Source organism: Phacochoerus africanus, chromosome 7 (genome assembly GCF_016906955.1).
Source record: "Phacochoerus africanus isolate WHEZ1 chromosome 7, ROS_Pafr_v1, whole genome shotgun sequence".
Classification (NCBI taxonomy): domain Eukaryota; kingdom Metazoa; phylum Chordata; class Mammalia; order Artiodactyla; family Suidae; genus Phacochoerus; species Phacochoerus africanus.
Window position 1 is genome coordinate 15,739,961 of NC_062550.1, and position 15,115 is coordinate 15,755,075.

Sequence of the window (15,115 nt, forward strand, 5' to 3'; positions counted from 1 at the left end):
GCTGAGAGGTTGATTGCTGAGGTTGACTGCTGACCCTGGGGAGCCATCCTCAGCACAACACGAAGGGAACTGCCTCACCCAAAGTTACACCCCCTCCCTGGGGGCAGCCTACCTCCAGTGATGGGCAAGGTGGGGGAAAAAAAGGCCTGGATCTTCTCCAGGGCCATCCTGGCTTCAGAACTCCCCGAGGGATCGCTGATGCCTCTGTCGTAGCCTCCTTGCAGCCAACACGCCCTCTGCCCCTTCCCTCGCACCCTCACAGTGTCGACCCTGGGTGCCCTGCACTGGCTAACAAACCAGCAGTGTGCACATCCTGTTCAGAGTGTGCCTCTGTGAGAGTCTGACCTGCGATGTTCCCTCTGCAAAGGTTTCCCTGACCTTGACACTGTCATGGTGTCAGGAGGACTTCCTGTCATACAAACGTCCACTTAGATGTCACTTCCTCGGGGAAGCTTCCCCTACCATTCAACCTAAAATAGCCTCGGAGATGTTTCCAGGCAATTCCAATGCTCTGCACAGCCCGTATCCCTATCCAACACATTCCTTGCTTATTTACCATTAATACGATATTTTTTTAATTATTATCCAACGTCCCCCCTCAGAGCCCCTATTCTTAGTTTACCTTATCCCCCACTGCATTCCCAGAGTCTAGGAACAGGACCTAGCGAACATGGGGTGCTCAAAAAGACCATTCTTAAATTCGTTAATGACTGAAATTCTACCTTAGAAACACAGCTTAAAGGGGACGGGAGGACAGTTTGGTGTTTGAACAACTTGATGGCTCTGGATTAATAATAATAAGACTAAAATTTATAAATTTCCAGATCTGATTTGGCTCTGAAAACAAATTTCTTCATAAAAGCAAATCCACTGCCTGACTTTGTGAACGAGAGGGTGAAATTTCTTCTGGAATGATCTATGTGACCCTTCATTTAGAAAAACAGATATTTGGTGTAGAATTATGCACAGGTCAGGAAGGAGAGAAGTCCTACCCCAGGATGTCTGCGGAACTCAGAAGGAAGAGGTCTGCTGAGCCGTCCACGGCTGCTAGGATTCACCCAGCGCCTCCCTCTACACCAGACACTGTCCAAGCCCTCTGTAAATACTGACTCACTTCCTTTTCATGAATACCCTGTGAAATAAATACGACTGCTATCCCCATTTTACAGGTGAGTAGACGGAGGCACAGAGACGTGAAGCACCTGGCCCACTGTTACAGGGCTGGAAAAGCAGAGCTAGGAGTTAACTAGATTTAAGAGATTTCACTATCTGCAGCCTTGCCATTGCCAGGCAGACATCAGAGAATCACGGGAAAACAGACATGAACAAGGTGATTTTCTTCTAGTCCCTTTCAAATGGTTTATTCTGAAATGTACAACATGTTCAGATTATTAAAGCAAGAATGTCTGTTGATTCCTGGCATTTCTTAGAAACTCTCACTCCCATTTCCAGTCCTTTACATTCAATATGCTGGCATTAAGGGAATTCGTGTGGCCATAAGTTAGGGGAAAGGGTGCAGGGGGAGACTGACCAAGGAAGTGGAGTAGAATTTTAAATAAAGTGAAAAGGAGCAAATGCAATGACAAAAAGAATGTAGGGACAAATGGATGGAAAAAAGGCCAAAACACTGGAAATGGCACTCTTGAAAACAACCTTTGCTGTCCTTGTAGTAAAATAAGTTGACGACTGAGACTCTTGTTAGAGGAGATTGAGTTAACATTCCTGAAGGCTTTTTCCCAATGTTGTTTTCCTCTCACCTGTGGATGGATTAGTCAAGAAACTCTAATACAATTTACTCATTAAAGCCCGTCTGTTTCCTTTTCTGATCTGGTCTCTTCTCCATCCTTCCTGATGTTTCTCTTTCCTTTCTTCCAAAGCATAGGCTTTGCAGTTAAAGTGACCCAGCCAAGCTCCTGCCTCTGCCACTTCACGGCTGTGTGTATATTCAGGCAAATGATTTCACTGTCTAGGCTTTATTTTCCTCATCTGTGAAATGGGCACAACAGTACCAACCTCATAGGATTGTGAGGATGAAATGAGGCAAGTACACAAACTGCCTAGCATGTAGGTGGCATGGAGATTTGTTCCTTTCACCTCCCCACTTCTCTCTCTTTCCCCTTTGTCCCTTACTTCTTTCAGCTTTGCTGCTGTACTGCTAGGGGAGTAATGGCCTTAATTGACCAGATCCTCTAAGGGGTGAGTCTCAGGCATAGACAGCCTTGGTGTTCAAAGCTATAACATAAATTCTCCTCTGGAGTTCCCATCGTGGTGCAGCGGATACAAATCCGAGTAGGAGCTATGAGGTTGTGGGTTCGATCCCTGGCCTTGCTCAGTGGGTTAAGGATCCGGCGTTGCCGTGAGTTGTGGTGTAGGTCACAGATGCAGCTCAGATCCCACATTGCTGTGGCTCTGGCGTAGGCTGGTCGCTACAGCTCCGATTCGACCCCTAGGCTGGGAACCTCCATATGCTGCAGGAGTGGCTCTAGAAAAGACAAACAAACAAAAACATACATTCTCCTCTAAGAGCTTTACTTACACATTATCTGTAAATATCAAACAGGAGTGTAACTACTTAAATATCAAACAGGAGTGTAACTATTTAAACATGAGAATTTATCTGTAAATATCAAACGTGAGTGTAACTACTTAAACTTGATGTAATACTATCAAGTCCAGGAGCTCCAAATATTAAAGAGAGTCACTCTAGTGGATAATTCACATTAATGTGATTAATGTAAAATAGGTATAGCATAGCGGTAATTCATTATTAATTTGTTAAGGGTTCATGGGTCAGGATGAACAGACCCTATAGAGAAAACATATAGAAATTATGTTTCTATAATTTGTAGCAATGCTGTTAATTAAAATAAGGGAGACTATTAAAATTAATAACATCCATGTGGAATCCAGTCCTTGCCAGCATTTTAATGACGAAAAAAAAAACTGCTCCCAAATAAAATAAACATGAAAATTCAAATCTCCAGGCTATATCGAAGTTGAGTATTTTATACATACCTGCAAATTAAATTGACTGCACAGCCCCCAGTGGATGTCAAGTTATTACAACAATGTTAAAATACACAAGTGATAGGCTGTCCTATAGGCAGGAGGACATACGAGCTTCCCAGCAAGAGAGGACTTGCTTAAAACAGACTTACCATTGCAGAGTAGCAGGCGTCGAGTGGGGCTTGGATGCTCTATTATTTTCTTTTTCCTCATCTGTCAAATGAAAGGAAAAGGAATGAACTTCTGTGGGAAAACATCCAAGGCCCTCCAGATCTCCCAGGTTTCAAAAGACTACTTTGCCCTCAAACGTTGATGCTTTGAAAGCAACGATATTTTGGCTTTTCCAACATGGTCTAGACTTACCACACTTTAAGAAAAAAAGGAGAAACTGACTTTTGCAGAAAACTTACATCAATTTATATATATTTATATATATATATATATATATTTGTCTTTTTGCCTTTTCTAGGGCCACTCCCACAGCATATGGAAGTTCCCAGGCTAGAGATCAAATTGGAGCTGTAGCCACCGGCCTACACCACAGCTCACGGCAATGTCGGATCCTTGACCCACGGAGCAAGGCCAGGGATCGAACCCACAATCTCATGGTTCCTAGTCGGATTCGTTAACCACTGCGCCATGACGGGAACTCCAAATTTATTGATAGATAGATAGATTTTTTTTTGTCTTTTTTTCTAGGGCCGCTCCCACGGCATATGGAGGTTCCCAGGCTAGGGGTCGAATCGGAGCAATGCCGGGCCCTTGACCCACTGAGCGAGGGCAGGGACCGAACCCGCAACCTCATGGTTCCCAGTCACGACAGGAACTCCCAATTTATATTTTTTATATGACATAATAACATTACAGTTGGCAGAGCTCTCTGTCTTCATCACTGAACAATACGACTGTACTCATCCACCTTGCTATCTTCACCACTAAAGCTGCACATTTGACTGGATGAGTCTGACCCTAAGAACATACTGACCTCACGCGCCATTTGCTCTTTGTAACTCTAATGGAACAGACAGTGTAGGGCAGGGAGAGTAAGGGTTCAGAAGAGTCAGATTAGCAATATAAGAGAGCAGGGGTTGGCAAACTTCTTCTATAAAGGGTCAGATAGTGAATATTTTAGGATTTGGGGGCCAAGAGGTAAAATAAAAAATATTATGTTATTTACATAACAAGAGAGAAGACAATTTCTACAAAACTCTCATTGACAAAATTAGAAATATAATAGGGTTTTTTTCTCTCTTCTTTTTTTTTTTTTCTTTTTAGGGCCGTACCTGCGGCATATGGAGGTTTCCGGGCTAGGGGTCCAATCAGAGCTATAGCCGCTGGCCTACACCACAGCCACAGCAACGCAGGATCCAAGCCATGTCTGCGACCTACACCACAGCTCACGGCAACACCAGATCCTTAGCCCACTGAGCGAGGCCAGGGATTGAACCTGCATCCTCATGGATGCTAGGCAGATTTGTTTCTGCTGAGCCAAATGGGAACTCCTCCAAATATAATAATATTAATTGAACATAGTTCAATTAATGGGTCTATTAATAAAAAAAGAAATTAATTTGGGGGGAGCAGGTAACATTTTTCTTAACTGAGGTGCAAAGGTCACACTCCTTTTCATCCAAAAGATTACCAACATTCATCTATAAAAAAAATTCTTGGGAGTTCCCATCATGGCCCAGTGGTCAACAAATCCGACTAGGAACCATGAGGTTGCGGGTTCGGTCCCTGCCCTTGCTCAGTGGGTTAACGATCCGGCGTTGCCATGAGCTGTGGTGTAGGTTGCAGACGCGGCTCGGATCCCAAGTTGCTGTGGCTCTGGTGTAGGCCGGCGGCTACAGCTCCGATTCAACCCCTAGCCTGGGAACCTCCATATGCCGCGGGAGCAGCCTAAAGAAATAGCAAAAAGACCAAAAAACAAAAAAAAAATTCTTGGTTTACACCCCTATGAAAACAGGCATCAAGCCAGGTTTAGTCTATGGAGTTCTAGTCTGCTGATCTCTGCAACACAGCAATCTTGAATAACAGATCAATCTTTGCATATCTAAAAACTACTCACAATTTTATCATGGATTAACTGAGAACTACATTTTATTAGCCTCATCCAATTCCTACTGAAGGTTACTGGTACAAATAGTCATCATAAAATAAAATTTCCCGACCCACAAAATTTTACCCAAGAGAACTGGTACAGATAATAGTCTCAAAAGAAAATAATGTCAAAATCTACAAATATAATCAACAAAAGTTAATAAGTACATGTAAAACAGTCAATGAAATAAATTTGTGGTATAAGATTTATATAGAAAATGGACTTCCCACTGTGGTGCACTGGGTTAAGATTTATATGGGAAAGAATTTGTAGTCATGAAATAATTTAAAAAAAACAAAAATGGAAGTGGAAGAAAATGAAGTATACTGCATGAAAATATTTTTAAGTGAATTAGCTTAATGAAGTTGAGTTTAGAAAATATTTTCTTGAAAATTTATCAGCATTGGTATAAATCTGACTAAAATGCTCAAAAAATGTGATGTTGTTGTTGTTTATTCAACAACTGTACATATTCACCTTCTTCCTTATTAATAGAATCTTAATTTAAAGGGGACTGTGTGTTCAGGGAGAGTTATCCCCTCTCAAATCCGAGAGAAGTGAATGCTAATTAATTAAAGTCTATCATGGTAATTTTTTGTCTTCTAGCCCCAGAGGATTAGGTGGAGTATGGGATATGGTGCTGGCCTATCAGATTAAGAAGAAGCTTTCTGGATGCTTCTGGGAAAGTTATTTTTCCCTGTCAAAAAGGAATGAAGGACTTGATTTTGAATTTCTGGCCCAAAACTGTGAGGAAAAAAAATCTTTTTTTTTTTTTTTTTAAGGAAGGAAGGGGGGTAGGGAGGGATGGAGGGAAAGAGGGAGGGAGGGAGGGAGAAAGAAAAAGAAGACACATCCTGATCTGTCCTGCTTTTGAACATGGCTGTGGGTAGCCATGGTAACTGGACTGAGGTGGCAAACTTTCAATTGGGAGAAGAGCAGCCTCAGGATGAAGTCAATACCAAGGAAGGCATAGAAGTAAAGGGGGAAAACTTGGGGATTCTAAATGTCACGCCATGCCTCTGATTAGCCAAGCCTAAAAATTGTTACCTCTTTGTTTTGTGAGATAATACAATTTTCTGAGGTAATGAAACCTCTTTTCATTGGGTAGTCACTCCACTAAAACCATCCTGATACCAACAGTAACACAAAATGTTCTCAGGGACAAAATGCCCAACACATCATGGGCTCAACACCTGTTTATGTTGCTTTGTCAATGTGGAGTTACTTCCAAATGTTTGTAATCCTTTCCAGTTTAGAATATACAACACCATCTCTTTGAAGTCTGATACCCTCCAAATCAGGAATCATTAATTCTAACTCTGTTTCTCTACATACCATTACTTATCTTTCAGTTGAACAGTTTAGCCATCTGGATCATTATTTTTATACATATCCATATTCATCTCTCTGATTTGAATATCCTACTTAAGAATATTCTATTTAAAAAGGCAAGGATGCCTGGTTTCAAATTGTATTACAAAGCTATAATAATCAAAACAGTATGGTATTGGCATAAAAATAGACACACAGATCCATGGAACAGAATAGAGAGCCCAGAAATTAAACTCACACACAGCCAATTAATTTATGACAAAGGAGCCAAGAATATACAATGGGGAAAGGACTGTCTTTTCAATAAATGGTGCTGAGAAAACTGGACAACAACATGCAAAATAATTAAACTGGACCATTATCTTACACCATACACAAAAATTAACTTAAAACCGATTAAAGACTTGAATGTAAAACCTGAAATCATAAAAGTCCGAGAAGAAGAAAAGGATAAGCAATAAGCTCCTTGGCATTGGTCTTGGTAATGATTTTTTTGGATTTGATATCAAAAGCAAAGATAAATGTCAGATTACATCAAACTAAAAATCATTTGTACAGCAAAGGAAATCATCAACAACAACAAAAAGGCAACTTACTGAATGGGAGAAACGATTTGCAAATCATGTATCTGATGAGGGGTTAATATTCAAAATATATAAAGAACTCATACAACTCAATAGCAAAACAACAACAACAACAACAACCCCCCCCAAACCCCAAACAATCCAATTTAAAAATGGGCAGATCTGAATAGCCATTTTTCCAAAGAAGACATATAGATGGCCAATAGGTACATGAAAAGATACTCATCACTAATCATCAGGGAAATGCAAATCAAAACCACAATGAGACCTTATACTTTTTAGAATGGCTATTATCAAAAAGACAAGAAATAACAAGTGCTGGTGAGGATGTGGAAAAAAGAGAACTCTCATGAACTATCAGTGGGAATGTAAATTGGCGTAGCACCTATGGAAAACAGTATGGAAGCTCATCAAAAACTTCAAAATAGAACTACCATATGATATAGAAATTCCACTTCTGGGCATTTATCTGAAGAAAATGAAAACACTAATAAGAAAAGATCTCTGCATCCCATGTTCACTGCAGCATTATTTACAATAACCAATATATGGAAACAACCTACGCATCCATGGATAGATGAATGGCTAAAGAAAATATTTTATATATGTATATATAATTCAGCCATAAAAAAAGAATGAAATCTTGTCATTTGCAACAATAATGATGGACCTTGAGGACATTAAGCTAAGTGAGATAAGTCAGAGAATACCATACGATTTCACTTACACGTGAAACAAAAAGAAGTTCACGGATAAAGAGAACCGATACAGATTGGTGGTTGCCAGGGGTGGGGGTAGGGGATGGGTGAAGGGAGTCAAAAAGCATGCACTTCCAATTATCAAATAAATAAGTCAGGGGGATGTCATGTACAGCATGGTGACTACAGTTAACAATACTGTACTGCATATTTTAAAATTGCTAAGAGAGTAAATCTTCAAAGTTCTCATCCCAAGAAAAAAAAAATCTGCAATTATGCATGGTGACAGATGTTAGTAGATTCCTATGGTAATCATTTTGCAATATACACGGATTTTGAATCATCATGTTTTACACTTGAAAATAGTATAGAATTTTATGTCAATTACTTCAATTTTTTTAAAAAAAAGAAGAAAGCAGAGATGATATCTTAGTCATCTTTGTCTTTCATCCAGCCAGTGTCTTCTACTTGGCACTTAGGTAAATAGTTGAGTCTTCCTTTCACAAATGTGATATATATATGAAATATATATTTATATAGCATAGGAGTTCCTGCTGTGGCACAAGGGATTTGGGTGGTATCTCTGCCATGCTGGGACGCAGGTTCAATCCCTGGCCCAGTGCAGGGGTTAAGGATTTGGCATTGCCGCAGCTGCAACGAAGCTTGGATCTAGTCCCGGCCTGGGAACTTTCATACATATTGGGGTGGCCAAAAAAAAAAAAAAAAAATATATATATATATATATATATATAATCACAAAAAAGGAACATGAAGAGCATGAATATATGGATCTCACAAGAATGTAGGTAAATAGACTCAAAGAACAATATTCAACCTCAGTTGTTCACAAAGAAATGAACAGTTTTATATCTCTAAGAGCAACACAAATTTTAAATAATAATAATCCCCAATGATGGTGTCTAAATGGTAAAACTGAAAGTCTCATACTTCTCTCAAGGTAGTTTTAAGTGGTACAATGGTTTTGTAAATAATTTTGCAATGATGTTGAGAGCTATCTGAAATATCCTTTCACTTTGCCCCATAACTCCTAGCTATCATACTAAGTAAATAATTGAAAAGAAAGAAAAGCTATATTTAAAAAAATGATGAATTGCATTCTTTTAAACAAGGAAAAAAAATGTATAAACAACCTAAATATATCTCTGCCTAGCTTATGCTGACACATAATTTATGTTTTTGTTCCCCCTAAAATTGCTAGTATTTGTTTCTCTTGTTTTTTTTTTTTTTTTAATTTTAGCACATCAGTCAATCTGGGCTACACGTCCAAAGATCTATGTTCTAAAATCAATTAAAAACCTTACTGGCCATGACTGAGACAACCCCTCGACCTCTGAGCTTCATTTTCTTCACTTGTAAAAATGGTCATTTTAAAGGGCTACTGAATGGATTATTTTAATTCCACAAATATTCATTGAATACCTAATGTACGCCAGCTAGACACTGGGGAAAAGGAATTACGCTCTTGTCCTTGAGTCTGGTTGGGGAACAAGAAAGTCAAATAGTAGAGAGAGGTCAAGTTCAGTAAGGAATGACAAATGCAGGTTAGGAAAAGAGGATTCCGTCAACCCAGACTGCATGAAAAAGCAGAAGCTATCAGAGAGGCCTCCTGGGAGGCACTGAGAGTGCGCTGAGCCCTGGACTGGGCCAGGGATGGGAACCAGATGGGATGCAGTCCGAAGGAGGGAGGAGAAGGTGTGGGACAGATAAAAGACCAGGCCACCTTCCTAGAAGCCAGGTGGCTGCAGCACAGGTCCTGGTCGAGTGGTGGAGTGGGCCGAGGGTGATGGAGAGGTGCTATGTGACACCTAGTAATCCTGTGAAGCTTTAAGACAGTCTCTGCTCTCCAAACTGGGGGTAATAATGACGCCTACCTTGAAGGGGAGGACTTAGGAGGACAGAGTGAGGTGAACTCAGAGCTAAGAGCTTGAAAACATCAGCTGCAGGAGCCTCTTAGCAAAGGCTGCCCTGCGCTGCTCTGCCCGGTTGGCTGGGAGGCCTTGGAGCGATTCTCTTCAGCTGGGATCTACCACAGGAAGCAGGCAAGGGAGGCCGCCTCTGCTCCAGAAGCTTAACAGGGGCAAATAAACATGACTGCATAGATGGGGACGCCACAGGTTAAGCACATAGCAGGGGACATGACGGCTCCAAATAGGAGGTGGCATTTGAGCTAATCATGAAGAGATGATCAGGATTTAAAAGATAACTTTTTTTTTTACTGTTTACAAAAATAATACGTGTTCATTTTTCTGTAATGTGGAAAATATAGGGAAAATAGAAATCTCTGGAAATCTAAGCACCGTTCACCAGAAAGAACTATTGTCAACTCTTTATTCGCTTAACCTCCAGTCGTTTTTCAATGTTCTCTTTCACAGCCAAGCACACACACATACCCCTAACTCAAAACAAGTGAGGGTCACGGCACATCCTGGCTTGTAAATGATCTCATGCACCTTTACAAGGACAGGTCAGACTTCGGGAGGAGGATGTTGGGGTTGCGGGGGGCGGGGCAGGGGTGCAAGCATCATGAGGAAAGGCATGGAGGAGGGAAAGGCAAATGGGGCTGGAAAAGTACCCCCTTCTGGGATTCTGCCACCGGGTCTCCCATTCAGGGGATACCCATCACTACTGTGTCAGATTTTTTTTGCCAGCTAAACTTTGTGAGGGCCCATTTCTGGTAAGAGGACTGGATTCGAGGGCTGGCTGACCTGAGTTTGAATTCCAGTGTTGCCCCTAAGTCTGGGGGGGCCTAAGCAGTCACTTACTTGACTCATCCAAGTTTGCGGGCCCTCATCTAAACATGCGAATCATTACTTATGATGACTAGAGGATTAAACACAATATGTTAAAAACAAGATACATTTAAAAAAAATAATCATAAAAGGAGTTCCCATCATGGCTCAGTGGTTAACAAACCCGACTGGCATCCATGAGGATGCAGGTTCCATCCCTGACCTCACTCAGTGGGTTAAGGATCTGGCGTTGCCATGAGCTGTGGTGTAGGTCATAGATGCGGCTCGGATCCCACGTTGCTGGGGCTGTAGCGTAGGCCATCAGCTGCAGCTCTGATTCAACCCCGAACCTGGGAGCCTCCATATGCCACCAGTGCAGCCCTAAAAGACAAAAAGACAAAATAAGAATAATAATAATAAATACCACAACAATACTAATAGCATTCATTGGCCAAGTAGTTACTCCAGGCACAGGGCAGCACTTGATTTCCTGGCTCATTTTGTTTCTCCCAACAGTGCTATGAATTCGTTTTATACCCCTATTTTATAAATAAGAAAACAGGTTCGCATGAGGCTGAAAATCTTTAAGGAAGTCATGCAGCCCAAGAGAGGAGACTAGACCTCATTAGGTGATCAGCATATGGAGTCTACAGATAGCAGACGAGAACTGGTCTACCTGGAGCCAACAGGGACCCTCCGGCTCAGTCATCCAACAGGTGCCTTCTACCTCTCTGGGCCCCTTTCCCCCTAGACCACTGGTACCTTCATTCCCAGCCTCTTTTCCCCAAAGAGGGTGTGCGTCACCCCCAGGCCTGACCCTCTACATGATGGGTCTAATCCTAATTCACTAGAAGGGCTCATAACTCATGTACTCCTTCATAGATATTCACTGAGTGTGTCCCAGCCCTGTGTCAGGGGCTAATGGGGGGGAGAAAACAGACATGGTCTCTGCTCTCTTGAGGTCAAATTTTCAGCAAATAAAATGTAATTCCAGATAAGAGCTGAGAAGGGTGGGTCCAAGAGGCAATGGCAGCACCAAGGGTAGGGTACAAGCCCGGCCTCAGGGTCTGAAGGGGCAGCAGGAGCCAGCTAGGCAAAGAGGACAGGAGAGCCCATTTGGGGAAGGTGGAAATAGCCCTGATTGATAGAGACTTCAGGAATTGGCCTTGCCAAATGCCTTCTCATCTTAATAGGCAGAAATGCCTCAAACCAAATAAGACTCATCCTAGAAGGCAGAATTCCAGGCTGACAAGATTCCTAGAGCCACTCACAGCACCCACGGAGCCGTCCACCCTTCAGGCCCACCCTGCGCATCCTGCCAAAGCCAGAAAGCAGCATCTGCTTAAAAAGCCTCCCGCTGAGAAGCTGCCCAGTGCCTGGTCTTCTCCCTGCCATCCTGGTCTGCTCCCACTTTGCAGTAATGGATCCTAAAAGTCCCCCACTCACCCCTATCTAGGGAATCCCTGTCCAACACCCAATGGTGAGCGTCTCTACTCCCCTTTCTGGATCTATCTCCTAATACCATCTCTGGGGCCAAATGTCCAGGCTCACATCCTGGCTCCATCACTTGCTATCTGTGTGACCTCAAACAAACTTTGGAACCTTAGTTTCCTTGTTTGTAAACTAGGGGTAATAACAGCACCAAGTGCTAACCATGAGGGGTAACTAAACCACTGTCCCCCAGGCCTGGGTCTGGTAAGCCTGGCACCTGGGCCAGAGTTATTCACTTCCCAGCAAAGCCCTTGTCATAGGTGTAACCGCCACGTGCAGACTCTGCTTTGCTGGTTTGTCAACTCTGTAGGGCGTAGACCATACTCACCAGTGTGTCTGCAGCACCCACACATGGAAGTATCTGTGGACTGAATGAATGGCTAAGATAATCCCACAGTTAAAGGGGAGACCACCCATCTGATTGCGGTGAGAATATAAAGTAGTAATACTATCAGGGAATGTTTATTGCAGTTTTATAATGCACCGGGCACTGGGCAAAGCTCTTTACATTACTGCATTTAGTCTTCATAGCTTCTGGGAGTTCCCGTTGTGGCTCAGCGGTAACAACCCGACTAGGATCTGTGAGGACTTGGGTTTGATTCCTGGCCTCACTCAGTGGGTTAAGGATCCGGCGTTGCTGTGAGCTGTGGTGTAGGCCAGCAGCTGCAGCTCTGATTCAACTCCTAGCCTGGGAACTTCCACAAGCCTCGAGTGTGGCCCTAAACAAAACAAAACAAAACAAAAAAACAAGAAACTTTTTCCATAGCTTCCTGAGACAGTGGATGATTTAACGCATGTGAAACATCATGTACAGTGCTTGACGTATACTTAGTGCTTACCCAGTGTTAGGTTTAATTATTAGTATGATTCCCTTTTACAGAGGAAGAAACCGAGGCTCAGAGGAATGAAGTATTATGTCTGTGGTCACGCAGTTTAGCAGTGGAGCCAGGAGAGGGACCCAGTCTTGTTGACAGCTTAACCTCCCCGAATCCAACCATAAACGCGCCTCGTGCTTTCTTCAAACCCGTCGCCCTGGACTAAAGACTTTAGAGAACATACTATCTACCTAATCATTTATTTTCTGCCTCTATGCTGACTGAATTCACGATATTTGGGACCCTCTTCTAGAATATTTCCTGCCTAGAGCCAGTGTGGCAGAGTTCAATACTGAGGGTGAAAGTTTCTAAATTAATTACTTCTGTTCAAATCCCAGGAAAGGTTCAAATTTATGTGAGTCTCAAGTTTCACTTCAAAGTCCTAATTCTATTTCCTTTCATTATACGAATCAGACTGCACCTGGCTAGACCTCACCTGTTGGGAACATGGGGCTGCCAAACATTTCATTTCCCCTTATCTACCTCCTTTCCAGGCCCTGCAAAGAGCACCAGCTGATGATCAGGGTGCCTGGACCCAGGCCTTTGGCAGTGGACATCAGCCCCTGGCAGCAAACCCTTCTCCCCGTGGGAACAGGGCTAAGTCCCAAACAAAACTGTGATGTTGGCAGCTCTGCTCGGAGAGGGGCCCACACCTGCTTCCTTTCACCTCCTCTGGGTGAATTCCTTCATAATCCTGGAGTAGGAGTGGGCCTTTCTAACTCTGATACACACCCTGGAGTCATACCAAAGAAACTGAGAAACTTTTACTACATAAGAAGTCCAAAGCTGCTCTGTGGGGCGGGGTGGGGCGGGGGGAGAAATACACCGTAAGTACAAAGATAATGACCCGCTTGGGAAAACTGCAATCCTACCACAGACAATGGTCTTACCTTCCCACCACAGAAAGAGCTCCAACAAAACCAGAAGGAAAAAGACCAGGAATCAAGAGAAAAACTTAGGCAAAGCCTATGACACACAGTTGGTTGGAAAAATGCAAATGTCCCTAAAATGTGAAAAGATAATTAATCTCAATGAATTAAAAAGGAAACTACACTAAAACACCATTTCTCACTTATCAGACTGGCAGAAATCCAATCCACAACCACACAACTCTGCCATGAAGCTGTGGGAGAAGGTGCCCTCCTACCTTGCTGGGAGAGTGCAAAATGGTGCCTCCTCCTACGGAAGGACATTTCACAGAATCTACTGGAATCTCACATGCCCTTTATTCAGCAGTCTCCAGGTCTGCGGACAGATCCTGCTGCTACTCCTGGACACACTGAAAACGACCTTACGCGAAGTTATCCATTGCAACTTGGCTGTAACCACTAAAGTGTGGAAACAGCCCAGTGCTCACCTAGTTACCTAAATTACAGTACATGCTCACAGTGAAATACGACAAAGCTGTGAAAAATACAATTAAAAACAAGAAAAGAATGAGAATGCTCTCTCTGTTCTTACTGATAGGGAACACTCGGGTTTATCAGGTTTTCAGGCGAGTCACTGAAAAAAATGCGTATAAAGTGCTACTTTTTTTGTGTAAAAAGTGGCAACCCCCATATATTTAAAATTTTATTTGTACAAATAAAATGCTGGAAGAATATGCAATAAATATTGAAAATTCTGAAAGAATGCACAATATACAAATAAAAGTGCTTCCCAATAGGGAGCTGAGGTGGGAAGATTTCTCAGTGAGTACCTTTAGAGTATCTTGATATTTGAACCATATGAATATGTTATCCATTCAAAAATACCGTAATTAATTTTGAACAAATTAAAAGACCCTATTAGGGAGGAAACATCCGAAGGAAGAATCTCTTCCAATGGTTAAGTGGTCCTGGAGCATCAAGACCTAAAAGTGAATTACAAATACCACTCCTAATCTGGCATGGCATTACAGTATTTTGCTTTGCTAATATCCATTACTTAATAAACACTTACTGAGTGTCTCCTGTATGCCAGGCCCTTGCATATTAAGTGCCAGTGAGACGGTCAACCAGACACACCCTCTTCCCCTCAGGGAGGGGGGTAGAGGTCAGGAGGGGCCCGGGCCGTGGCTCCACCCCCAGAGTTGGGTCTACCTAACTCTCTACCAGAGGAGAGGACAGACAGACACTCCGGGAGCCAGAAAGGGCAGCTGTGACGGCAGCATGGATATAGAGGCTGAAGAAGGGGAAGAGTCTTAAATCCTAACCTAAGCACGGGCCTCATGAGCCCACCAGTGGTACTGCACCTCAGTTCCCAGCCAGGACTCTAACTGAAGCGTTCACTCTACGAG

General features: G+C 42.6%; 1 protein-coding gene across 2 annotated transcripts in view; it reads right to left on the reverse strand.

Annotated features, from left to right (window-relative positions):
• The window catches only part of RFX4 (regulatory factor X4), a 170,251-nt gene that overhangs the window by 109,942 nt on the left and 45,194 nt on the right, over window positions 1-15,115 (reverse strand). For both annotated transcript variants that reach the window (XM_047786475.1, XM_047786474.1), the window contains exon 3: window positions 3,159-3,219. In XM_047786475.1, the coding sequence (XP_047642431.1) occupies window positions 3,159-3,219 (61 nt within the window). The remainder of the gene's footprint in view (window positions 1-3,158; window positions 3,220-15,115) is intronic.